Genomic DNA, 27,687 nt, shown 5'->3' with positions numbered 1-27,687 from the left:
TGTGTCTCATTAATTGTGTGATTAAAAATGTTGTCTTTTACATATAATTAAATAAAATCACATACATGTTGGTGCTCAAAATCTTATTATTCTTTAGACAAAGAATCTGATTCTTAAGTAACAAAGTTTAGAAAATGTAATTTCTTTACAAATAACAAATATTTCATCTTGCCCTTTCAGGAATGATGATTTATACTATTCAAAGCAACCAACAACTTTTTTTTTATTTGCTTCCATCATTTAAGCTAGTAAATATAGTCCTAGATCAAAGAGCTCTAATACTAGTTTGTTTGGGAAACAACAACACTACAACTAATAATACCAAAGTATAAAATCAAAATAATTCTCTCAAAAATCTGTAATGAGCAACAATAGAAAATAACATTAATAATAAAAAAAAAAAGAGAATGTCGATATTTTTAATGTAGAAAAACCCTCGTAATGTGAGAAGTAAAAACTTAAGACATAACTCAATCAATCAAGCTCAGTAACGCTTCCAAAATCGAAAAAAGAAGAGAAATCTAAAATCAATCAATAATACAAAATTTATATCTCCAACCACATACCTCCAATCAAACGAAGCTGGATTCTTTATTTTATTGAAGCTTCTTCTAGTGTAAATGAATTTTTCTCTCTCCCAAAAATTGTAAGAATGAATCTTTTTTTTTATCTGGAAGACCCATATTTACTTAAGTTAAATGAGACAAAATGAGTTTCATATTTAGAGATTTTAGATACATAAACGTTTTCTAAAATAAGAAATATTAATATAACAAAAGTAAAAACTAAGTAACGTTTTATGTTGGATGTGAAAAAACATAACATAAAAAAAATATACGGTGACAATTTTATAATTATCGTCTAAATTTGATGTCAAACCCTAATACATCCAACATTTACATTGGGCACTTATTTCATCTAATAGAAAACATTAGCATTAACCATTCCAAAATTATAATATAATTCAAATATCTTTACCATCATCTCAAAGCTTCTTATACATACATGAAATATTTTGAATGAAAGAAAAAAGGAAAGAACTCACCCAAAGTTTCAATCTCAAAATGGTCTTAATGTTCTTTTTTAGTAGCTTGTAGCCCATGAAATACATGAAGGAGAAAAGATTTTCTCAAGAAGCCCAGAGAAGTGGGAGAAAAGAAAAAAGAAGATTGAGGAATTAAGAGAGTGATACGGTTTTTGGTAAAGGAAGGAGAGAGTAAAATCAGATTTTCCATTTGCACCCTTGGCTATTTCTTCCAGCAACTTAATACTTTCTTCTTAAACCTCATACTCATTGAAATCCCAAAAATACCTATGCTCTAAAGTTATACAATATGAGAGTTTGATGGGTTTTGGACAGGTGATGTTCGATAGAGGTGCACCAGTAACTTCTCTTACAAATAGAGTTCGGTCATTTTAATATTTTTTAAATTCAAGGTTAGTAGGTCATTTCCATAACAGGGAGGTGCTGGAAGAAAATATGGAAGTGTAGGAAGAAATAGCTTGCACCCCTTCACACACTAAACTAAACGGGCGTTTATCTCTACACCTTCACCTTTTGAAGCTCCACCTCCCCATCTTTTTTTAAATTTTCATTAATTACAAAACTAACCTTTTTTTATTTTTTATTTTTACTTTTTTAACCCTCTTAAAAAGTAACCCTACTTTACTTTCTACTTCAGTTTTACTTTGACAGTTAGAAACTTTCGAAAAGAGCTCCACTCCTCCTTTCATTTGCCAAAAGTTTTCAACTTTTCCAGTCATCTTCGGCGGTTGTGTGTGGCGCAAAAAGTTTTCAACTTTTCCAGTCATCTCCGACGGTTGTGTGCAGCGGTCTGGTGATTGTGTGCGGCGGTGCGACACGGTGGTCGTGGCTCTGTAGTGCGGTGTGGGTGTGTGCGGCACGGTGGTCGTGGCTCTGTGGGTGTGTGCTGCGGTGCGTGCGGTGGTGCGACGATTGGTTTGGTTTCTGCTTAGTTTTCGTTTCGCATCATCGTGTTGATTTTTTGGTTTGCAAATGTATGTGAGTTAGGGTTTAAGATTGAAATGATTTTTGTTCTCCGCAATTTGTGTTTTGCTTGTGCTGTGATGTTTCTGGTAGAGGTCTGTGTGTATGCGTAGGAGGAAAAGACAAAGGAAGAAGACAGACCTTAACGGATTATCTGTTGACGGATAATCAGATCCGTTTAAGGGTTTAGGCTATTTTTATCAGTAAATTACATACCTCTCCAGCGCTCACGTATCTCTTTCTCCCACCACGCCTTCAAACACTACGCTGCAGACACGATCACGGGAAGAGAAGAAGAATTCTGCCAACAATTCTCACAGTGTGAAAGAAAATTGTGACGGTGAAAGAAAAGAGAACACAAAGAATTCGAAAAACCAAATGAAACAGAAAAGCCAGACAGAGAGAGTAGAACGTTAGAAGAAAAAAGTTAGGTTTATATTAGAATTAAAATTAATCTATAAATTAGATTTTACTAAAGGGTATAATAGGAATATAAATAATAAATAAAAATATAAATAAAAAAAGGAAGGATAAAAGTGGAATGAGGAGGTAGAAGTCCAAACAAGTGGAGGTGCAGGGATCAACTTCCAAACTAAACCCTTGTTTTCCTTTCATTTCTACTAAAGCCCAAAACTAAGCCCATTTCTGATTTCAGTATACCCATCCCAAGTTACTACTTTCGCCCTTCCCTGAACTTAATTACCATGTTCTTCCTAATAAACTTGTCCACTAACCCACAAATGTCAAACACGTCCCTAATTTCATAATTAAATAAATCAAAACTTTTATTTAATATATAAATCCTTAAAAAAGGTTACTTGTAGTACATTTCGAGTATTTTACCTTTTCTTCTTTTAGTCTATGGAGCACACAGGTTTTGATGTCATTACTTTGAGTGTCGTTTAGCAAAAAGGAAGAAAGCCAGAATGTAGTGAAATTGAGTGGACAAACAAAACGCCAAAGGAATAAACGACGTCCGCTTTATTCCGTAAGCCCAAAACAAAATGTACAAATTAATGCAACTCACTCATTCTCCAAGCGCGTGGGACCATGCTTACTGAAAAACCAAATTTATATTAGGTTTAATGTTTTAATAGATCTCTATTTTCGTTCAGAATTTTAAATAAGTTTCTTTCTTTTTGGGCATCTCAAGTTCTTATTTTCTTAAAATTGAATTAAATAGATCTTGTCAAATTGAGATGATGCAGTTAAAAAAGGTATCTTGATAGTGTAGTTTTTTATTACGTGGCATTGAAAATGTGACCGAATTGTATTTTTTAATTTTTAAATTAAAGAATGAAGTATACTCTGTATATTTCACTTTTTAATTCAAAAATTAAAAAAAATACAATTCAGTCACATTTTTAATAACACGTCATAAAAAACTACACTGTCAGCATACCCTTCTTAATGGTGTCATCTCAATTTGACGGAAAGGTCCTATTTAATACAATTTTACAAAAATAAAGACTCAATTAAGACCTCGAAAAAGAAAGAAAAAGACCTATCTAAAATTCTGAGCGAAAATAAGACATTAAACCTTTATATTATTCCCCTCTTATGTAATAAGACTGTTTTACCCTTTTTTATAACTTTTTTTATGTAATTTTACTTCTTTTATATCTATACCTTTTTCTAGTTTTTTTCATCCATATTAACAAAAATGTTGCACGTTTATAAATTATATTAATCGAAAGTAATGACACTGTTTATCTGTCCTCCTTGTTTGTTTTATTCATTCATTTATAACTCTCCATGTTAATGTTAAGAAAAAGAAAATGTTACTAAGAATAACACTACATTTATATTTCTATCATATTAATTATAACAACATGTAGTGCCTTCTTTTTCCTTTGTCAATGTGAATCTACTCTATTTTATTATCTGTCAAAGAGTTATTGTTGAATTTGAAGTTTTCTTTTTCTATTTTTGTTTGACAAAAGTTAAATTTATTCCATAAATTTTAATCTGAAATTTTTTTAGTGACTTGTACTTTTCTCCTTTAATTTTAGATTCAGGTAAATATAATCATAGATTTTTTTTTTATTAGAATTCAGTTAAAGATTTGCAAATGCCTTGTGTCCATCAATAATGCATTTAATGTTCAAACAATTTTCAAAGTATAATAAAAAAATTGGAGTATATTACCTCAATTTTGATATGAACATTATTAACTCAGACAAGATAATTAATTCCTATTATATAATCACTTATTTATTTTATGATAGAGATTTCATGTTCATTACAGATCAATTATATCGTATATAAGTAAACGTAAAACTTATCATCACGTAAATTTAAAGTTTATTTTATAATATGATAATATTTAAATCATCCAAAAGCTTATAAGAACACAATATATCGATGGAAGTAAACTTCCTTTTACATAAATATTCAATGTCTCTAGTTTGTAAGTATAACATGTATTGTTTCAATAAATAAAAAAATCTTTTATCTCTATTCTCTTCTCCAATACACTCAAAAAATTTGATACTTTGTTCAACAAATAAATAAGAAAAGGAAAAGGAGTTGAGTGAACTATTAGCTTAAAGTGTGTTCAATGAATTTGTTACCTACTAAACAATCTTCAATACTCAGCCTAATCTATTCATCAATTTAATCCATTTTACAAGCCTTATGTCTTTTTCATTGTCTCAAATTCAATAGTTTTTCGAAGGTTGGTCTTCTTAGTTTGAAATTTACCAAATTCTTACTTTTGTGAATTTTAAGCTTTTGCCATTAAAAAGAAAACCAATGAACTACAAACAAAGTTTGACAATGGAATGTAGCTAGTGCGTCAATCTTCAAAAATCAAGTCAGTAAGATGATTAAGAAATATACATCCAAATTAAGATATGTATTTAACTTAGAAAATGTGAATTTTAGCTCCAATATTTTTTAATATAAAATAATTACTATTGTTATATTTTTATGTTCAAAAACACTCTTTATTTTTTAAAATCTTGTAAGAAAAATATCATCTTTTCTATGCACTAGATGGGAAATTGTTGAAATAATGAGCACACCAAATTTCGTTCCTATTTTTTTCTTCTTTATTTTTTTCTTCCCTTATTTGGTCAATGCCTGTTTTGAAAGATACCAAACCCTAAATTATTTTTTCTCCTGATTAAGTTACAAACTTCAGGAAAATAAAACCCTTTAATGGAAAACTTGGAGAATTGGTGTGAAAATAAAATAAAAAGCATTGATAATAACATGGACTTTCAAATTGAGCATTTTCTTGTGCACTCCAACATAGTACATTTCATGTTTTGTTTTCCCTTATTTGATTATTCTGTGAAAAAGACATACCCAACACAATTGAAACCTTACACTACCTAAACTCTTATATGTTAAAAAAATTTAGAATTTATTAAAGTAATTTGATTACTTAAATTATATAATTTTATATTTCAACAGAAAAATAAGAATTTAATTTCTTTTTATACTCTTTCATATTTTCAAATATATATTTGTTTTTTTTTTATTTTCTTTTCAACTCAATCTTACTTTGAAATGTTTGGCTCTATATTATCTTGATTTGTTGGACATCGATTTTTTCACTTGTGGTCATTATAATTTATTTTATGTTAAAGTTAATTTTATTTATGTAGAAAACAGATAAAATATAAAAATGAAAATTTGAATTGTATTTTAATTATATATGGATATATAATTAGATCCTAATACCTACAAAATTGAAATAAATTATCTCCATATTTCTATTATGTAGTGGCTTTCCTTGAAGATATAATTAGCACCAAATATCTATACGTAGTAATTACATATTAGAGTTATTTTTGTATAAATAATTAATGAATTGGTCAAGATATTATTTTTGAAGGAATTAATAAATAGATGTGAATTTCACAATAAGTCAACAAAATAAAATATACAACGAGTTAGGGAACACTCCGCAGTCTACTCCTAAATTTTCGATTTATAAGACCCACACTCCATTTTCAAAGGAAAACTATCAAATTCCAATTCACTTAAAGAGAACATAAACAAAATGAAAGATTGAAAGGAAAATAACAAACATAACAAGCAATCTAATTAACAATTTTTCACGTTGATAGATCTAATTACAAATTTTAGGTCTTGAATTAGTTTACGAACGATTTAAAATTTAATCCTAAAATTAAAAAAAAAAACACTGATTTAATGAAGATAATAATATACCAAATTTCAGAAATATATCTATTTAAAAAAAAGCATCAAAACCAATTTAACCAATAAACCATCAACCGAAATTACGTTTTAACTCGTATATTTGCTTCCTAAACTGTAATTTATTGTTTGAACGATGTGATAGAAAGTCAAATATGAAATATAAAAGAATTATAGTGAAAAGTTAGATTATTAGATAGCTTAATCTATTATTTAATATAATTTTTATTATAAGTTTAGTTATTACATAGTGGTACCACCCAAAGAGCAGTGGCCGTAGTGTTTAACATGTGAATTGATGTTGAATGACATTTCATCAAACTTTCCACTTTTGACTGAAATTCAGTTTTAATTCATCAAATTTATTTTAAAAAATACAACATCTAATTTTACTATATTAAAAACGAATTACGTGTATATATATATATATATATATATATATATATATATATATATATATATATTAAAAAAGGTACGAATATATATAAAACAAAAGGTTAAATATGTTTTTAATTCCTATATTTTGGGACGATTTTGGTTTTAGTCTTTCTTTGTACAATTTAGTTTTTCAATTTTAGAAAACTCTGATCTTAGTCCTTTTTACTAAACTTTTTTAACTTTATTTGCTATTTCAAACTCTGGTTTTAGTGCTTGAAACAGTAAAAAAAAGTTAAAAAAATTTGGTAAAAATGACTAAAACCAGAATTTTCTAAAATTGAAGGACTAAATTGTAACTTAATTTGAAAGAGGGACTAAAACCAAAATCATTCCAAAATATAGAGATTAAAAATATATTTAATCCTAAAAATAAAAGGTTGGTTGTGTATGAATATGATTAATCTAGGCTAAGAAAATATGTAAGAAAAAGTTGAATGATTATTGTTTTGATGAATGCAAAATTATATGAAAGAAAAGGCATTAATGAATTGAATGCTTATAAGAAATAATGTGATTAGTTTATGATGCATAAGTGGAACCCCACATTCAACCTCAAACTGAAAATAAAACACTAAATATGTAATAAATTGTACCTAAACTAGTGACATGTATTGAGAATGATCTCTGACTTCCCATATAAGTCTGGGCCCTTATCAATTCACAACCTCGTGTGACTTTTCCTTTTATTTTCGTTTGTCGGTTTTGCTTTTCTTCTTGTTCTTTATTTATTTGTTTTTGAAAAGGAAAAAGCTATGTTTAGGATGTGTTTGATAATAGCATGTGTAGTATCACACCAATATAAAGGCTCTCAAAATATTTTTCTACGATATACTTTTGCAGTGTTCTAATCTTCTTATAAAATAGATGAGTTCTTTTAAAAAATGGATTTTAATTGTGAATATCTTAAGAGGACTTAAAAAATAATATTTGAATATTATATTAATAAAAGTTAAATTATAAAAAAAAAATTATTATTGAATTTGTTTTATAAAATTTTAGTATTTCTTTAAAAAAAATTCTTTATGTTTTCTTCCTTTCTTTTGAAGAAATTTAACTCATCCTTCATCTATTTTTTAATAGAGATTACTATTGGATTTACATTAAAGAACTTTACAATGTTATTTTATCATAAGAGTAAATTCTTTTTCTACTCTTAATATAGATTCAAATATGTCTTCTTTTTTTTTGTATATGAGTATAATTGTTGCATATAGCTTAATTATACTAAAATTGATTCTTTGCATGTTTATGAACTTTGTAGTATGTTCGAAACATTGATTTAATGTTCCTTCGTGTAAATAAAATTACTTATAAGGTTGAGTTGTTGAAAGAGTACATTGAGAGCTCTATGATTAATTAAGGTAAGAGAAGCTAATATGTAGTATAATTATAATCTTATGTAAATTATTAACCTTCTTTGTGAAGTTAGAAATTGCATGCAAAATCAAGTTGGTAGAGTGGGATTAAACGTAAGATTGATTGATAATTTTTTTTTAATTGAATAAGTATATTTAAGAATGAATAATGGAGTTAATTTGTGGATTGATTGAACCAAATTGGTGAAATTGTGTAATTTGATAATCTATACTGGATACTCAAATTGTTTGGTCTAACGTTGAAACTTAAACTATAAGATCATCTAGACAATTCAATTGGGTAACCTATTATAGTAAAATCACACATTTGGATTTTCTAATATAGCGTTGGGCGCCATACCAATATCATTGGGCATTGGATTAAAATTCCAAGTCAATGAGCTCTAGTAGAGGTAGCGTTGGGCACCACTCCAAAAACGTTAGGCACTTTCTCTACAATAAGGTCAATTGGTCCAGGGTGTCAAGCGCCAAGTTGGGATCGTTGGGCGCTACTTCAAATTTTAAGTCCAAGAGCTCCAGGACTGCTGGCCTTGGGAAGGCCCGTTGCGCACTACCCTGTTTTGCATGTGTATGTCTATTGTATGAATTTTACATAAATTTTAATTAAACATCAATCAATTATAGATGAAAAAAAAAGAGTATTAAATGTGTGAATGATGTATACACTTTGTTTTAGAACAGACTTAGATTCCGCAAACTTAAATTTTAAATTTGTTATTAAGTAACAAATTTAAATTTTAACTTTGTTGTGAATCAACAGACTTAGATTTTTCCATCCAAACTTACAAATTCAACCTTATACTTCATTAACAGTTCTCCAAAAAATTAACCAGCAATCAACAACCACAAAATTAATCTTTCTTATATGTCAAGTTCTCATACCAAATAAAAATAAAATTGGAATATAATATAACATAAATACATCTTGACAACCAATCACTCTCCCAATTCAGTTCATCTTCACAATCAATCAATCGAATGCAACAAGAACCCATAAATTTAATCACATACTTTTCACAACATAATACAAATCAAATTCAGGGGAAGAGAAATTGAAGTCATTAGTAATCACTCACAAGAAACCCTAAAACCTTAAAAATTATTAACCCTAAAAATCACTACCAGAAACATGTACTCGAAATTAGGGACAGGAAGAGTTGCAGCGCGAGAGGCTACAGTGGTAATGTGAGAAGGGGCAAGGAGACACGGCCTGTGAGGCTGCGGCTACGACACATGGAGGCGGGAAGATCTCGCACGTAGATGAAGGTGGAGGTTGCGAGCAACGGAAAACACTTCCATCAGACTTAGGGGAGATCTCTCCACGTGAAAGCGAAGGTGGAGGACACGAGCAAGTGTCGGAGGCGCAAGACTAGAAACATAGATAGGAGCTCGTTGGGTTTGAACATGAGCAAAAATGGAGAAAGGAAGAAATTTCTCATGGTGGAAGAAAATGAAGAAAGAAGTGTTTTGTGTTTTGAGTAGAAGAAGAATGAGAACCAGTTTTTAAAAAAAAAAATTGTGATTTAGATTAAACAGATTTAAGTTTCTTAGAAAACTAAGAGATGCAAAATTAAATTCTTGTTATTTTCAAGGAGACTTAAAATATTAATTTAAATCTGTCAAAAAACTCAATAAATACAAACTTTAAGTTTGTTTGTATTCCAACGAGCTTAAAATCAAAATTTAAGTCTATTATGATATTACTAGATTTAAAATAGGGACTTTTATTTACCAAAATGTCATTACACATTTATTAAGTCTATTATTTTGAAAACAGACTTAAATATAAAGACTTAAAAAGGTGTTTTTGTACTAGTGTCACGTAAGCAGAATATGATTCATAAGTTGATAGGAAGAAATTAATACTACCAAGGGATATTTGGTAAGTGTACTATATATGACTATCCAGCTAGTCAGCGGACCGAGCGGTCGGTCAACCAACAACCCAATAACTAATTGGCAGAGACACTAGTTAAGGTAATTAATGGGTAATTAATAAAGAAATAAAAGTCATTAATTGGTGTTTAGAAGAATAATAAAGGCCATTAATGGGCAATTAATGGGTCTAATTTAATTACAAGCTCAATACGAGGTTTATAAATATAGGTTGACACTGAGGTAAAAGATATTTTTTTTCGAAACCCAGTTTTATTACTGAATCATTGAGTAAATTTGTTTACTTGAGTGTCAGAGTGCTTTTTGCAGGTACCCCCAGCAAAGCGAACGAATCAAGGGTCTTTACAAACAATTTGGAGACTAAGACTCAAGAGTATAGGATGATTAAGCAGGGAATAGATCCTTGAACCCATTGATTGAAACATTTTGGCGTCCACGATGGGACCCGAGAACGAGAGAAGAAACTCGATGGTGACCACAAGGAACATGGGAGAATAGTCAGATTCGATGGAGTTAATTCGAGAAATGAAATGTCAAATGCAGGAAATGCAGAAGACACATGATGTTGAGATAATGGCTTTAAGAGTCGAACGTTCTGCCAGACGGAGGGGGCAATTTGCCCAACAATCGATATCGCCTAATCCTGCCACTACGAGAGAGAACAGTCAGGTGGGAGAGCCAAGCGTAATCGAGCAAGATGCAAGAAGTGTCGCAAGACAACCCATTTTGTCCAAACCGTTCAGGTAAAGGGTTTGTTGTCATTCACGACTGCAGTGATGGAGGCACCGATGCTAGAGAAAAAAATGTTCCATGTGTTCGAGAAATATATGACAGATTTATTGACCCGAACAAGCACCTTCACTCCTTTGTAAACACCATGGTTTTTTACTCATCAAGTGACCCGGTGTGGTGTCGAGCGTTTTCCTTATCACTAAAGGGAGAGGCATTAACATGATTTAATACTCTACCACCAAACATGGTAGACTGCTTCACCACTATACATACTTTGTTTGGCAGACAATATGTTTCTCACCGGGCTAGAGTCTTACTTGCGTTAATAAGCACCAAACATGTAGTGCTGTCAAAATGGGTTGTAACCCGCAAGCCAACCCAGCTCACCACGGGTTTGAGCCGAGTTGGGTTTGAAAAAAATGTACTGGGCTAGTTTTCAACCCGGCTCACTTAGAACCCGGCTCATCGGGTTGAACCCGTGGTGTGCCGGGTTGGTTCACCAACCCACCTAATTTAATTTAATTATTTATTATTTTGTATTTAAATATTATTAGTTAGCATTTTTTTATTATATTGTAGATGGTGATAAAGAAGAAAATTCTTCAAGAGAGAAAAATATTATAGATTTATCTATTCAAGACTCTAATATTATAAATGGACAGGTGATACAAAAATTATCAATATTAAAAACTTATTTGTTCGTCCTTTGTACATGTTTTTGGATTACACTTCGATTGTATGATACTTTTTTTTTTAATTTTGAATTGTCTTTGGAGTTTAACATCATTTTAGAGTGACGTTTATTTAGATTTGAATTAAAAAAATTGTAATTTTTTTATTTTAAAAAAACTATAATTAAATGAGTTAGTGAGTCAGACTGTTTAACCCACCAACCCGTGGTGGGTCGAGCCGGGTTTGAATTTTTTCAGCTTGCTAATAAGTGAGTTGGGTTGGGTTGGCTCACTAAGTGACCAACCCATGGTAGGCCGAGTCGGGTCAAGCCGAGTTACCCTTTTTGACAGCTCTACAAAAAAGGCAGAGATGAGTCGTTAAAAACTTCATGGATTGATACAACAAAATCGCTCGGCAGGTGAAGGATGTAAGTCAGGAGTTCATACTTAATAATTTGTCGACAACATTGATAGTCGGCCCGTTCGCTAACAGCCTATGTGTTAGGCCGCCAAAGACCATGGGCGAGTTACAAGAGAAGGTGGTTGAGTTTATGCGCATAGAGAAAATGCACGTTTTTCGCAAGTGACAGCATGATGAGGTAGCGGCCTTATCAGCTGGCAGGGATCAGAGAAATGGTGAGAAACTGTTCGGTCCTTGAGACAAAGGAGGTGGCCTGAAGTTGAAAGACATCCCTAGGATGCCTAAATTTAATCAATATACACCTCTGAATGCTCATAAGGCCATAACTTTAGAAGAAATGTTGAGTGATGACCTCCTACCCCCATTGAGAAGGAATCTAACATCAAGGAATATCGACAGAAAGAAACATTATCGATACCACAAAAACCTTAGGCCACAACAGAGAAGTGTGCCATGCTTCGGGACAAAATAGAGGAGTTGATCCGGGTGAGTCATCTTCGAAGGTACATGAAATACGAGCGGATGCAGAGAAATCCTCTTCAAAGAGGTAATCTTGGTCTACCCCCTCGGCGATACGTCCGACGATACGAGAATCGGCACCGGAGTCAGAGTAGAATCCGAAGTAAAGATCATCCGTTATGTGGTCACATAAATACAATTTCCGGAAGTTTCGTCGGTGGGAGATCATCTGCGTTTGCACACAAAAGACATCTCAGGGCATTGAAGATCGTTCATCACGTGGACATAAGGCAAAGATCAATGCCAACAATCACATTCTCGAATGAGGATTTCCATGTTCTGGATCCCAATCAGGACGACCGAATGGTTATCATAACGAAGATAGCTCGTTATAGTATAAGTAAGGTTCTGATTGACCAAGGAAGTTCTGTTAACATCCTCTACCATAAAACCTTTCAGAAGATGGACCTATTAGAAGATCTGATCGTTCCTTATAACGAGTATATTGTCAGGTTTGTAGGGGTCCGCATAGATACAAGGGGGTATGTAGACCTGAGGACGCTCCTAGGTATCGGTCAGGATGTGAAAGAGCTAAGAGTGAGATACCTCTTGGTTTCGACACTTTATACAACGTTCTGATAGGCAGGCCGTGTTTGAAATCATTTGGGAGATCATTTCGACACCTTATTTCCCTTCGATATGGGGGGCCATTTGTATTGTTCAGGCTGGTCAAAAGACCGCTTGGAAATTTTATATATGCATAGCCACTCTATTGTCAACTGAAGCCTCTTCCTGCTTGGTCGACCCTAGAATGGGAGACCTAACTGATGATGACAACTTTGCTGCATCATCAGCATACCCTTAGCCTTCCCTTCCTATGGACTCCTTAGACGACAAGAGTTCTGCGGACGACATTATTACCTTTGAAAGAAAAGAAAGATTCCAATGCTCAGTTGTAGAAGAGAGAAAAAATGCAGATGTGAAAATGACAACGACCCTACTCTTTATTTATAAATGAAGAAACAATTTTCGTAAGAAAACCTCTATCGTTGATGCTACCCTAATCCAACGATCCAAGACACGCAACCTTTCGTTTCACCGGTTGCACGAAAATTCACGTGTCCCACTCATATCGGTTCCACTTTTTTGTAACTGTCATGATAACTTCTATCATTGATAGTTCCCGATTGGCACGAAGACAATCATCCCTACCCACAACACAAACATTTTTTCCATATTCATGATAATCCATGCACCCCTCTTTAAGTGAAGAAGTTACTTAGGCTTGGGAGGTCAGTGTACTGTATGACAGTCTAACTACTTAACAAACCGAGCAGTTGGTCAGCCAACAACCTAGTAACCGGGATAAAGACAATAATTAAGGTAATTAATAGGGAATTAATAGAGCAATAAATGTCATTGATTGGTGATTAAGAATAAGAATAAAGGTTATTAATGGGAAATTAATGAGTCTGATTTAATTAGAAGTCCATTACGAGGTTTATAAATATAGGTTGATATTGAGATAAAAAATATTTTTTCTGGAACCCAGTTTTATTAGGTTTAATAATTTCTTCTGTCCCCACTTTAATTGAGTAATGTCAATTCAATCCTCATTTTAAATGTGTTTGGAATATGTTAACGGTTATTAAAAGCTGAATAAAAGTTTGGAATAGCCAATGATAAAATAAAGTAAAAAATAAAAAACATAAAAACAATTAACAGATTGTCAGAATAAGTTTGAAATATTTGATGATAGAATAATGAGAATGAATCACGGATTTGTTGGTTCCAATCCAAAGGTATTAATTTTGGTCGGCTTAAAAAGGGCTTGAGGTTCATGTCTTGTGAATGAAACCGTAATTAGGAGGGAAGAATCAACTAAAAGTAATCAGGTAAAGTCCCCTACACAAGTTAATCATTACTTAATAAAAAAAATATAAAATAAAGAAAAATGCAATGACTGAGGATATTTGAAAAGGAGAGGAAGCAACATAAACTATGCAGAAAAATAGAATAAGAAATATGTTGTGGGAGAGAAAACACCTATACTTTTAAAAAAATTATTAATAATTAATTATTATAAACATATAAGTTATTTAATTATATATATATATATATATATATATATATTATATAAAAAAATTTCACTATTTTGAGGTATATATTTGGTTTCTAATATTATCTTATAAGTATTTTTTAAATTAAAATAATTATTTTATCAATTTTATCTTGATATTTTTTATATGTGACCATGTTTTTTAAAGTGAGTTATTTTCCTAATTTTTAACTATTTTTAAAACTAAAATAATTATTATAATAAAAAATATTTAAAAAACATTATTTGCAATAAAATTATAAAAATTATTTAAATTTATTTTTATAATTAAAATAGTAATAATTTTATTTTTTTATCATAAAAATAATAATACAAGAATGTGTTTTCACTAGTTTATAATAATAGTAATGACTTTTAGTTCAACTTATTTTTGTAAATTAAAATAAGTTATTTTGAGTTTATTTTTAGCTTGTTTTAAAAAATCTTTACATAATATTAGAAAAAGTGACTTTTTTTTTTCTAAACAAACTCATCATATTATGAATGAAAAAGGGTTAATTAAGAATAATTTTGAGTTTTCATTTTGATTCAAAAAGAAAAGAAAAAACATTATCTCCTAAGTTAGTGAGATGTATTTTTTTATAACTTCGATTTTTTTTTTCTTCCAACCCTTTATTTTACTATCCTGTAATCACTTTTGAACTCAACCATATTACGAGTAATCACCCTCAAATTTTACCACTATAAATATGCTAGTTAAATATTTATAAATTATAATTATGAAAACCTAATATGATTGCAACAGAAATAAAAGGAAAAATTATTTATTTATTTATTCATCATGCTAGTTACTAATTATTTTGGTAATTAATTGTTATATTTGTATTGGTTTAAGTAACACCTTCACATTATTCTAAATTTTAAATCTTAAATCTTAAACTTAAATTTTTATTTATTGGTTTTGTGCATACTAACTTGAAGACATTAATCCAAATCAGTAATCCTACCTTTTTTTTTTAAAGTAGAATTAATTATTACTAAAAAAAAGGTAAGACCATATTAAACAAAATTTTCCAAACTAGGGATCAAAAGCGTATTAAACCTAATACTAAACATGTTTAGAACTATTAGTTGCAATCAATTGGATTTCTCTCTGGACACTTAGTTGAATTTGTATGCACTGATTTCTTTTAATCTATAAAACCCGATTTTTTTTAAAGTTAAAATATGCTTTCTAATTATCCTTTCTTATAATATTTTTTTCTAACGCTTCTTGTGATGCAATCAATTTTTATTTCATGTTTAATCACTTTTCTCTTTAATCTACATATATATGACACAAATACAAATTTTCTTGTTTATTTCATCAAAGAAAATAGATTGACAAAGATTTAAAGGCAATTGTTCCTTTTAATTTACAAAAGTTTCATATATGATATGAAAGTTTGGTATTTTAGAAGCTATAGTCAAGTAGCTTATTTAATAAGAATATTAAGCTACCAAGACTTTGATGTGAATGTTTTTCTCTTTTCAAAAAATATTAGTTTTCCAGTTTTTATTTAATAAGTTATTAGAAGTAAAATATGACTCATAAGTAAATTTTTTATGTTTAATTTATCTTATTAGTTTTTAAAAATAACAATATACATTCGGATGATTATAATTTTTATTTCTTTATTTTCAAAAAAATTGCATATACATATTTTATTTTTTTATGAAATATACTTTACTAATAATAATAATAATAATAATAATAATAATAATAATAATAATAAATTATTCAAAACTTTAACACGTATTTTTGGGTTTAGGTACACTATCATAGTTTAGCACAGAGAAACTCATAATATTTAAATTAGTGGTTCAAAAACATTTCAGCATTAGCATATACTCCAAAACTTTCAACCTATTATTCATATCTATGAAAGCTTTTTGTGCACACTTTACTTCATACTTGTCTTTTTCCTTTTAAGCAATAACCTTAATAGTGTTCAAATTGAATATTTGAGAGTCATTCCAAAAATGAAAATTGGAGAAAATTCATCATATCAATCATGTATTTTAAAAAGATAACTATGAATTTGATATCATGACCTCATCAGCATTACAAAAGCTCAACTATATAGTTGATTTCAATTTAGTAAATTGAGTTTTTCTATTACAAAAATTTATTACCTTTGAAATATTTTCAATCTATAAAATAAGACTTAAAAGAATATATATCTAATATACATGAGAAAAACAAATACTATAATATATTTTCCAAAATATTGAAATAATTTGTGTTGAATAAGAGATTTTGATCTTCAACTAATGAGATCTTAAACCACTCCAAAAATACTAACTACTTAGTTTTATTGAATATAATTGAAATAAACAAGAGTTATATTTTTTTACTTGAAAGTAAAAGGTGATAAATGTGAAGAAAGTTTTGAAGAAAAGTTATAAATGCAAATGTTGGATTGGTGGGTTATTGTTCTATAAAACTCTCAACAAAGCCTATTTATTATGGTTGAAACTTAAATACTCCAATCTATTATGTTTTTCTTCTAGATAACAAACCCAAAACGTTATTCAAATGAATAACACAAAAGGGTATTGCTCCCTCCATCTCGGCAAATGTTCTTTCACTTCTTCACTATTTTCATTTATTTTAAAAATATTTTACACCTTCTCACTATTTTTTTTATTCCAAAAATACTTTACACATCTCACTATCCTTAACAATCTTTCTCTTTCTCTCTCTGGCATTTACATGACTCATTAATGGAGCATTTACATGGCTCAAATTTGAACTTCTTATATATTTTCTTAAATAAGTTTGATTCAATCTTATTTTTGTTGTTCAATATATTTTTTTTCTTCAGATTACTTAATAAATGGTAAATAAAAAAATGTTTATATATATGGGTGTTTTTTTTTTACATTTAATATCTATAATTTTTAACATTATATTATGTTTTAACTTACAAACATATTCGCTCAAATAACTTGAATAAAGTATTTAATTTATTAGATAAATAATATAAAAATATTATTAAATACTTAAAATATAAAAGAAAAGTTATTTGTTAAAGATTTGAAATTTATTTATTTTTTTTGTCATTATAAAGTTAGTATATAATAATAAAAATATACTATTAATATAAAATGGAAGTGGTAGAAGTACTAATATTGAAGTTTTATCTGAATTTTATATTTTGCAATATATCACAAATTCAAATCTAAACCATGTGAATGCTCCATTAATATAGACAAATATTATTGAGGATAGTGGGAGGTGTAGAGTAGGGATGGTAAAAAAATCCGTGCCCGCGGGTACCCGCGGATTAAACCCGTTGTGGATAGTTGGTACCCGCGGGTACCTATTACCCGCGGGTAGCGGGTAGCGGGTTTTTTAATACCCGTTTCTTATCGGGTCGGGTTCGGGTTTTGCGCTATCCGTACCCGCGGATACCCGTTACCCGCTTAGAAGTTAAAATTACATCTCTGTCCTTGGTTTTCTATGCATAAGTTCCCTTTTTCTCTCCCTATTCTCTTAAGTAGCACCTTTAACTTAAAATCTAAAACATTTCAAAAAAAATTTTCAATTTAATTTGGATTATTTCATTTAAAAACTTATAATTTTTTTTTTTTTAAATATTCGCGGGTTGAAAACGGGTATCCAACGGGTACCCGCGGGTTTTAAAATACCCGCGGGTATTTTTTAAACGGGTAACGGGTCGGGTGGCGGGTACGTTTTTATCCGACGGGTCGGGTTGCGGGTAGATACTATCCGTGCCCGACCCGACCCGTTGCCATCCCTAGTGTAGAGTATTTTTATAATAAAAGAAAATAGTGGAGAAGTGTAAAATATTTTTGAAATAAATGAAAATAATGGGAAGGTGGAGAGAACAACACCCATAAACTCTCAAAAAAACTTGAAGAATTATTTTTATTCTCTTTCGAACCATTTGGTCACATTTCAACTAAGTTATTCGTTAATTAATCATATTCACTAGTTTAATATTGAACTAGCCAAAAGTTATTACATTAATCTCCTTCTTTTAAGTGAATATCTTCCAAAAAGTAAGTCAAATTTTAAAAAAAAAAATAACCATGCATGTTTGGAGGATCTACAGGATACAAAAATATATTTATATATATAAACAATATTATCTCATCCGAAAATTTTTAGTATCACTGCTATTTACTATCAACACATGCATTATTTTATGTTTATGTATAACATATAATAATCAAAGTACTTGAAAACCATTACACAACAAAATATATAAAATAAAATAATGAAATTAAAACATTTTACATATAAATGATCATCATTGATTCAAATCAATAATTTATATCAAGAATTAAATGTCTATCATACAACACAATTTTTTTACTCAATCTCATTATTCACTCATAACATTATAAAAGAGTCATATTACATAAAAACTAAGAGACATGCACTTGTTATGTTTTTTTTTTTTTCTATTTAAAAATAATCAATATAATACAAAGGTTCTCTTCCTTTAAAATTTACATCTTTGTTTTCTTTTAACATTTTTTTATACATATTATAAATTTTAGGTTTAAAAATAATTTTAAAATAATGCATATCTCATCTTACTCAACTTTTAATATGATAACTTAATGCTCAACTTATCATTTCAATCGTGTAAATAAACCAAAGAGATCAAAAAACAACTTTCTTTACGTAAGAATTGAAAAACGTTTTTTCTTTTTAAGAAAACCAAGAAAATATAAAAAAATTATTAGAGCTTAAAATTAAAAGTTTAATAAATATTGCAAAGACACTGTTTCTTCAATACGATTTTAATAAAAATAATAAAATTTACTCAATAATATTATTATTATTTTATATTAATTACAAATATATATATATATATATATATATATATATATATATATATATATATATATTATATATTGAGGATCTAGAGAATATTTTAGAATTGATAATGGTTTAAAGAATGAAATTTAGTTATGTTAATATTAAAAAGGATTATGTAAATAGAAAATTTTATAAATGAATTTTATTATTTTAAAATACATTATCTCTCTAAAAATATCTTTATTAGAGTTTTTTTTTAACTTTTCTTAAGGATTTGTTATCTGTTGTTCATTTGTTTGGAGATCGAAAATTGTTTGAGTGATCCTCTTGGTGAGCTCTTCTTCTATCCAACCAATTTCTTCAATTGTGTTAATCATTTTCTGCTCAGTTTTCTCGTGGTTCAAAGTTGGCTTGCATGTAACCTTTCTCTTGGTTGTATGTGAGGTTTTAACCTTATGTGTGAGTTTGTACTGATTATTGATCATAATGGTATGGTTTAATCATGTTTATGATGTCTCTATGTATAGATAGAATATCCTGTGAGTTGGAAGGAATGGTTGTTATCTTAGAGCTCTGAGTTTGTTTTGTCAAGGTAATGAAACTAGTGTCAATATGTGTTGTGAGTTTTACTAATTTTGATGATTTGTATGTTTTTTCTATTTTGAATGTTGGGAATGAATTTGGTTTTTAATTAATCTATTTTGGTGTGTGTGACTTATTTGATCTGATATGAATTAGTTGATAATTTATGTTAAGTATTTGTGATTGTTTGCATGTGTGAATTAGAAAATTGAAATATGAACAATTGAACATTTGTTAGAAACTCTATCTCATGAAAAATTGTTTTAACCCAAAATACTAAAAGAGGAGTACCAAATTTATCAGTTGGATAGGTCCATTTTCTCTCAATCACTACACAAAAATTTTAGTTTTTGATGCAACATTGAGTGATACCAAACTGTGTTGATCGCTAGTCTCCTTGTGTAGGTCTGTGAGCCTTTTCCATACTGTTGAGTTCTAGATTTTATCATTGAGTATCGTGTTATGTGAATGTTTTAGTGTTGAGTGGTTGCAAGGTACCGTTGAGCGCCAACTTCATGCATTTTTAAAGCCTTTTAACTCTAGGACGATGAGCATAAAAAATGTCGTTGAATGCCACTTTTTGCGAGAGGTTTAGTATTAAGCGTCATTACTACGTGCCGATTTTGTTATTGACTTTTTTTTCTTCTTTAACTGTTTGAGATAGATCTATTATGAACGTTATTGTGGTGAAATTGTTGTATAAATGTATGATGATGATGGTGTTTAAGGAATTTTAAGGAGAAATTCTTTTTAGGGATACTTTTAGTATATGCATTGATGTGTGAGATTAAATAAATGGGTATCATGATACTCTAATAATCATACACACTCAAATATAGAATGAGTTATGTGGTGATAGTTGGATAAGGTTATTCTTGTGTGTGGTAGGGTGATAACCTCTTTGGCTATAGCTCTCCAAAGCATAGAGATCACCACAAGTACATGCCTCTAGTGAATTTTGATATTAATTACATATATCCAGATAACTGAATTTAGAGTCATTTGTCTTATGTGCTTATGCATATATTGTATTTATTTGTGTTTAAATTATATCTTTAACATGACTTATTTTATCTGAGATAACTCTTTTATACATTAATTTATCTTTTTATGTGTTGTGTTTGTTTGTCTTTTTTACAATTATCACCTAGGTAATGATGTGCCTATGAGTAAAAATGACGATGGTACAACTTGTAATAATTTCTTTATATAAGAATTAAGATTTTTATTCTCTATAGTTTATTTGTATATATTTTATTATTATAATTATTATTTTGGAATAATTATATTGTTACTATATATCTTCATTATATATTTTATTTTATCTTATTTAATAATTTTGTATTATTAAATGAGATTATGCATTGATATGTGAGATTAAATAAATAAATAAATANATATATATATATATATATATATATATATATATATATATATATATAATACGTGAGAATAAAGTAGCAATACATAATTAAAATAATAGATTAAACATTAAATATTAAATTAAAAAATATCAAATTTTACGTATTTACTATAAAAATATTTAATTAGAACTCAACTTAAAATAATCATATTTATATCAACTTAAATTTAATTAGAACTAAAATAAAATTTTAATAAACACAAGGGAAGAAGGGAAGAAAGAGAGTTGAGACTCTTTTTTTTTTGTCGTATTTTACCCTGCTGAGTTCATTCTATGGACTGCATTGATAAACATGGTAAATAGTTGAGCATTACGTGACATTAGCATGGAGCTTCTCCTTAATGTTGATGTAACTGATACCGAATGAAGGTTGGGTCCATAACATAGTGTCGTTAGGTTCCTTCACTCGGTGCAAAATATTTCACCACACACTCACCGTTCTTCACACTCTAGTTTAATTTCAACCTAATCATAGCTGTTAACTTGGACTATATTTCAAAGAAGATAAACATGTGATTATCTTTCAAGCTCTTTTCCTTCTATGGGGTTGAACTGGGAGCACAACCATAACCATAACATTTCATCATTTCATGCGCAGCTCACCCTATTTAAATCCCCAAATTACGGCAAATTAAAAACCCACTAAAGTTTCCTTGCGCATTCCCATTGGTTTCAGTTTTGTTTTTGCAACTCATTAAAGTTAATACCTTTCAAGCCATTCACACTGTTGTCAGTTCATACAGAGAGATCTAGACATTTTAACCATTTGGGGGTGCGAAGAACAACCAAACTAACTAGTGGGGTGTGAGGTTCAGCAATCTTCATCAAGTGTCACTGAATTAGTGACCCTTTGATCAAAGGGACAAAAGGGTACCCCGGGAACCTCCCCAATCGGTTGAATTTCGCCACCAGATAATGGTGTTTGGGAATAGCCTGTTTTATCCCATTCTGGGTTTTGCATCGTTTGTGGTTTTTGTTTATATGTCTTTTGGGGGCATAAGGTTCAGCTTTTTGGAAGAAGGGCCAGAATTGAGCTTTGTGGAGAGAAACGGGACGCAATTTGTGTTGGATGGAAAAGCGTTTTACGTAAACGGGTGGAACTCTTACTGGTTAATGGTTCAGTCGGTGGATGTTTATTCGAGATCCAAGGTTCGAGAAATGATGAAAACCGGTGCTAAGATGGGTCTCACTGTGTGTCGAACTTGGGCATTCAACGACGGAGACTACAATGCCCTTCAAACTTCCCCTGGTCATTTTGATGAACAAGCTTTTCAGGTAATTGTTTATGTTCTTCCTTGTTTTCTAATTATGTAACTTGTTGCTACGACAATTTTGACAATTGTGTTTCAGTGTGCCTTTTTCTAAGCTTCAGGTCGGATACCGACACAATTTTTGCTTAGTTTTTCGGGCTTTTGATTTCTCTTTTTCTTAGCGCCGTTCTCTGTTTTTGTTCTTTTTTTCATGAAAATTGTGTATGTCGGTGTTCGCAAAACTGGGATTCGCTTTGGTTCAAATTGTATTGAGGGAATTATCTTGGGTTGCGATAGTCGTAAAATATGAAACGAATCATGACATAGTTTTTGTCTTTAGACCTGAATATTATCGTTATGTTAATGGAGATACCATTTTTTTTCCTGGTGCGTGGTGTTTCTGTGGCTAGTATAAAGCAGAATTAAATGAAATATGCTTTTTTTTCATTGATGCTGCTGAAATTATGTTCATTGCGAAGATGACTCAATGTGAAATACGTGTTATTTTTCTTTACCCTTTTGCCATTTATAATCAACCAATCACTTCTGCAATTCTCACAAATAGTTTATTGGGACATGCAACAATTAAAAGGTTATGATGGTTGAATGCGTCCTTCCTTTATGCCTGATGAAATAAAAATGCTTTGTGTTGGTAACTCCTTATGCTCATGTGATTAGTAGTAGTTTTATTTGTGAATGAAAATCATGGTGAGGATTGATGGGTGATTGGTGACAGGCCTTGGATTATGTGATAGCAGAAGCAAGGCAACATGGAATTAGGCTCCTTCTTAGCTTAGTGAATAATTTGCAAGCATATGGTGGGAAGAGTCAGTATGTGAAATGGGCATGGCAAGAAGGGGTAGGCTTAAGCTCCTCCAACGATTCTTTCTTCTTTGATCCTTCTATCAGAACTTATTTCAAGAACTACATCAAGGTATTAAATCTCTATCTTTCTTTTCTTTTCTTTTCATTTCCCCTGCATCCTGCATTTTAGAATAAACAAAGGAGAGTGACTATTGCCACTTGTTAAATTAACATTTATAGAATTTCTGAGTCAGTAGTTTGATTAACAAAGAAGAAAATTAGTATTTTACTTAAAAGTTGTTAGAAACATAAATGTAAACTTTAAAGCAATAAAATATGTGCTCATCTAATAGTTTAAGCTTTTGACTAATTTGTTTATGACACGGTATCAAATCAACATAGATAAACAAAGCTTGCACGAGGGGTTTAGAATATAATATAACATAAACTAATGAAACTTTCACGTGTCTTCATAGCATAGCTTAAGCTTTGGAATAATTGGTTTGTGACAATGTTGTTGTACCATTTTACCAATTAACTGTCTGATTTTTCCATCCTATAAAGGTTCTCATTGATAGAATTGGATTAAGATTCTCCTCAGTTCTGAAAGAAAACTGCATGAGTTCTCAGCCGTTTCTTGATTTTAATATCTGATAATTTTAATATATATAAAGTAAGGGAAAGGTAGAATGAATTGAGAGATTGTGCAGTTCTTTTTCAAATTGTAGGAGATCCATTTCCCACCAATCATAAGTTTTATTTTTGGATAATGATATTTAGACAACATTTTTTTGACAACAATTACTCCACAGTAATGTTTATGATTAATATTATTGATTGTGGAGTGATTTTTGATCAATCACAGATTGACACGTAATCAATGTTCAAATGTTGTAAAAAAAATGTTGTCTAAATATCATTATCCTTTATTTTTTTAATATATATGACAAATAAATAACCTTATTTCTGAGGCTTCATCTATAGTCATGATTCATGACTTTATATGAAGCTTGTATCTCCTGCTTCCCTGGATCAAAATTATCTCTTCCTTTACCTTGTAAATTGTACATCTAACATTTATTTTTGTGTAGTAGCCATGATTGTTTGCAGATCTGCAACCCTTAATCTGTCTTAGATCAATTAATTGTTTCCTTTGATTTTTCTTTTTTTTTGCAGACTGTCTTGACAAGGAAGAATAGTATTAACGGCATTGAGTATAGAAATGACCCCACCATTTTTGGTTGGGAATTGATTAATGAACCTCGTTGCATGTCTGATCCTTCTGGTGACACTCTACAAGTAAGTTCTTCACATGTGCTTTAGCACCTTGAAATAGTAATGGAAAAAGTATGCTGGCAATATCAAATTATTTTTAACACGGTGGCTGAATTTGATAAAATCTGATAAGAAGGATTCTATATTCAATTTTTAGCCCTTTTTACTATCTGGAAGGTTAGACCAATTATCGATCTTTCATATAAGAAGGCCTTAACTTGCCATTGCAAGAGGCTGATTCCACAACCTGAACCTGCAGTGACCCCCTGTCACATAGCAGCAACTATATAGAATTTATAGAAAAGGGTAGCGTTCTTTCAGTTATATTTTGATATTTAAGTATACACTTAATTGTGGTAGAATTGCAGGGATGGATAGACGAAATGTCAAGTTTTGTCAAATTGATAGACAAGAACCATCTGTTGACTGTGGGTCTGGAAGGATTTTATAGTCCAAATGATCCAAAAAGTTCAACTGTCAATCCTGAGCTTTGGGCATCTAGACTTGGGTCTGATTTTATTCGGAACTCCAAAATATCAAATATTGATTTCGCCTCTGTTCATATCTATCCTGATCATTGGTAAGCATTCCCTGAAAAGTATGTTCTTTAGATTTGAGTTTGCTTACTGTTGTAAGAAAAATAAACCTGCAGAAGGAATGTCTCAAGGTTATCTAAGAGATTCTTATGTCTGGGTGATCAACTGTTACAGCAAGTTCTGTTGAAATTTATGTTTACACCCTTTAAAAATACATATATCCAAACTTCAATTGTGGTTATTTTATGTTTTAATGTGCATTGCCTTTTCACAGGTTTCATGAGCAAATATTCGAGGACCAACTTAAATTTGTTTCGAAGTGGATGCTTTCCCACATTGAAGATGGTGACAAAGTTTTGAAGAAGCCCGTCTTATTCTCTGAATTTGGATTATCAGAAGAAAATCAGAACTTTTCGGTGTCAGACAGGGAAAAAATGCACAGAGCTGTTCTAGACATAATTTATAAGTCTGCCAAGAGAAACAGATCTGGAGCGGGGGCTTTGGTTTGGCAATTCCTGGTCAGTGGTATGAAGGAATTTTCTGATGAATATGGGATGGTGCCATGGGAAAGTTCATCTACTTCTTCTGTATTTGTTGAACAGTCTTGCAGATTGGCCAATGCAAAGGGATGGACCCAACTGGATGTAAGTTTCAAAGAACATTGTTAACAAAAACAGTGGAAAACAGTGTTCAAATTATGGAATAGAATTCGGTACAGATTGTTGTGGGTGAGCTCTTGTACAATATTATTATTCTGGTTTCAGCTTTTCATCACCAAATTCTGGAGAGGAGTGATTAGTTGAATACATGTTATAGCTTGAACAAAGTATAATTCAAATTGTGTCATACAGAAAAACCAAAATCTACAAGACCCATGTAGATATCAAGGGAAAAAAAATTACTTTGTATGTAACTGAATCAAATTAAATTATCAAAATATCCGTGGATTGTATGCGGAGATTAATGAAAACATTGGTATCTACTTTCATTTTGATGAACAAATCCTAAACCTTGGAATTTGGACAAACCCATCTTTTTTGCACGCGAAAAGAGAGCATCATGAACAAAATATAATGCGGAAAAGAAAAAAAAATAAAAAAGCAATGTTCTTCTAATTACAACATGGATCTAATATGATAGACGCTTAGCCAATCTTGGTGAAATTCTAACCCTAGGGCTCTCAGTTTCACTGGTGCTCTTCTTTCCATTAGGTTTTGATTTCTGCGCCGTTTCAACCACTGTTCTCTTTTCAGTGCTCTTGACCAATCTCCGAGTTCGAGTCAGAGTCTTCAATGGCATCGTATCGGTTTCGTCGTTCTCCTGAGCAACCCTATCGAAATCATCGCCGAGCTTCTTGACTAAGCGGCTCTTCCGAACACGAGTTCGGGGAGGCTCAACCTCTTCTGGTTCTTCTTCTTCCTCTTCGTCTACGATGAGATCCATATACCTTCGGCGTTTGGTCACCACCGGGGCCGGTGGAGGGGAAGGCGAGGAAGATCTTTCCGATGGGCCGGGGACGAAATGGGCCGGGGTTGGACTTTGGGCCTGGGCCTTCTCTCGCTGGGAGCGGAGTCTTTGGACGTTGCCTTCGATTTTGCCCTGGAGGCGTAGGCGCTTGAAGCTAAGGCCGCCCATGGACCAGTGGGCCTCTTCGGCCCAAGACATGAGTGGATCGGTGACGGGGACCGGGGGGTCGACGCGGTGGTCGTTGAACTTGACGTCGGTGTAGATGCGAGGACGGGGTAGGCTGGTGCCGTAGAACTTGCCGGGGCCGAGAGAAACAACCATTGTGATCGGAAAAAGAGAAAGATGAAGACGGTGGTGGTGGCGCGAAGAAGATAAAAGGGTTAGGTCTGTTAAATAGGGAACGCGAGAGAGGTGTTCATGGCGGGAACACAACCCTTGGCGGGACAAGTTCGCGCTACCAACGCTCGAAAACTTTGGGCCTTTTGGCTAGATGGGCTTGGGCTTTGTCCGAACGAAACAGCTTGGTTCGTTGTCGTTAAAACATATTTTTAAATATCTATTATTAATAGTAACTTTTTACTTAAAAATACTATTTTGAATAGCATATTACATTTATATCGATATTATTATCTTCATTATTCTTTAAATATAAGTCATTATGTGGAATTTATTACGTTCGTTTAAAAAATAGATAATCCTATTAAGATTTTGTATTAGGTAATGATAAAGATAAATTCAAACCAAATATTAAGTGTTAGGGTGAGTTCACTATTTATTATATAATATAAATATATTAGGCAAATTATGCATGTCAGTTTCATTAAGTAAAGTTGAACATAGAATTAACCCAGATCGCGATGGAAAAACACAGAACCACAAAAATTAATCCAAAACTGTAAAGTAAAGCGGGGATATCAATTGTTCTTTGCTACAAAATGCAAAACGTGTTTTTAAATTCAAGGCAAAATTATACTTAAGTTTTTGCAATTACAATAACAATACATTGGCAAATAATTGGAGTTCAATCTCTGTAACTTTAATAGCACGATTGTATTAATGATCATGCTATAGGGATGTATTACTTTCCTTTTTTATTTCTAAATATAAACTAAATTTAGCATTTTTAAAAAGAATTATCCATACATAAATATCTTCTATTATGTTATAAATTATTTATTATGCATTGAAAATATTATATAATTTTGTATTTTTTTAAATTGATATTGTAAGACCCTCAAAAATCGAGTACTAAATGTAGTAGAATGTTTTAAATAATGATATTT

General features: G+C 30.8%; 2 protein-coding genes across 2 annotated transcripts; one reads left to right on the top strand and one right to left on the bottom strand.

Annotated features, from left to right (window-relative positions):
- The first annotated feature begins 21,437 nt into the window (after positions 1-21,437).
- Positions 21,438-25,919, top strand: LOC106772662 (mannan endo-1,4-beta-mannosidase 2). The gene is made up of 5 exons (XM_014659205.2): positions 21,438-22,347; positions 23,059-23,256; positions 24,303-24,425; positions 24,770-24,981; positions 25,212-25,919. The coding sequence occupies exons 1-5, from the start codon at positions 21,988-21,990 to the stop codon at positions 25,603-25,605; spliced, it is 1,287 nt and encodes a 428-aa protein (XP_014514691.1). The 5' UTR covers positions 21,438-21,987; the 3' UTR covers positions 25,606-25,919.
- On the bottom strand, positions 25,885-26,896 carry LOC106772671. Its single transcript, XM_014659217.2, has one exon. It carries the CDS (start codon positions 26,723-26,725, stop codon positions 26,066-26,068), a length of 660 nt encoding a protein of 219 aa, XP_014514703.1. The 5' UTR covers positions 26,726-26,896; the 3' UTR covers positions 25,885-26,065.
- Positions 26,897-27,687: the final 791 nt, after the last annotated feature.

The sequence above is a fragment of the Vigna radiata genome, chromosome 1 (assembly GCF_000741045.1).
Source record: "Vigna radiata var. radiata cultivar VC1973A chromosome 1, Vradiata_ver6, whole genome shotgun sequence".
NCBI classification, from domain to species: domain Eukaryota; kingdom Viridiplantae; phylum Streptophyta; class Magnoliopsida; order Fabales; family Fabaceae; genus Vigna; species Vigna radiata.
Note: the sequence above shows the minus strand (reverse complement) of the source record. Positions and strands in the feature narration are given on the sequence as shown.

Excerpts from the sequence above, each read along its gene's own strand:
- LOC106772662 (XM_014659205.2), top strand. The coding sequence starts at position 21,988 with ATGGTGTTTGGGAATAGCCTGTTTTATCCCATTCTGGGTTTTGCATCG. Across the intron at positions 22,348-23,058 it reads TTGATGAACAAGCTTTTCAG|GCCTTGGATTATGTGATAGC; the intron begins GTAATTGTTTAT and ends GATTGGTGACAG. Across the intron at positions 23,257-24,302 it reads ATTTCAAGAACTACATCAAG|ACTGTCTTGACAAGGAAGAA; the intron begins GTATTAAATCTC and ends TTTTTTTTGCAG.
- LOC106772671 (XM_014659217.2), bottom strand. The coding sequence starts at position 26,725 with ATGGTTGTTTCTCTCGGCCCCGGCAAGTTCTACGGCACCAGCCTACCC.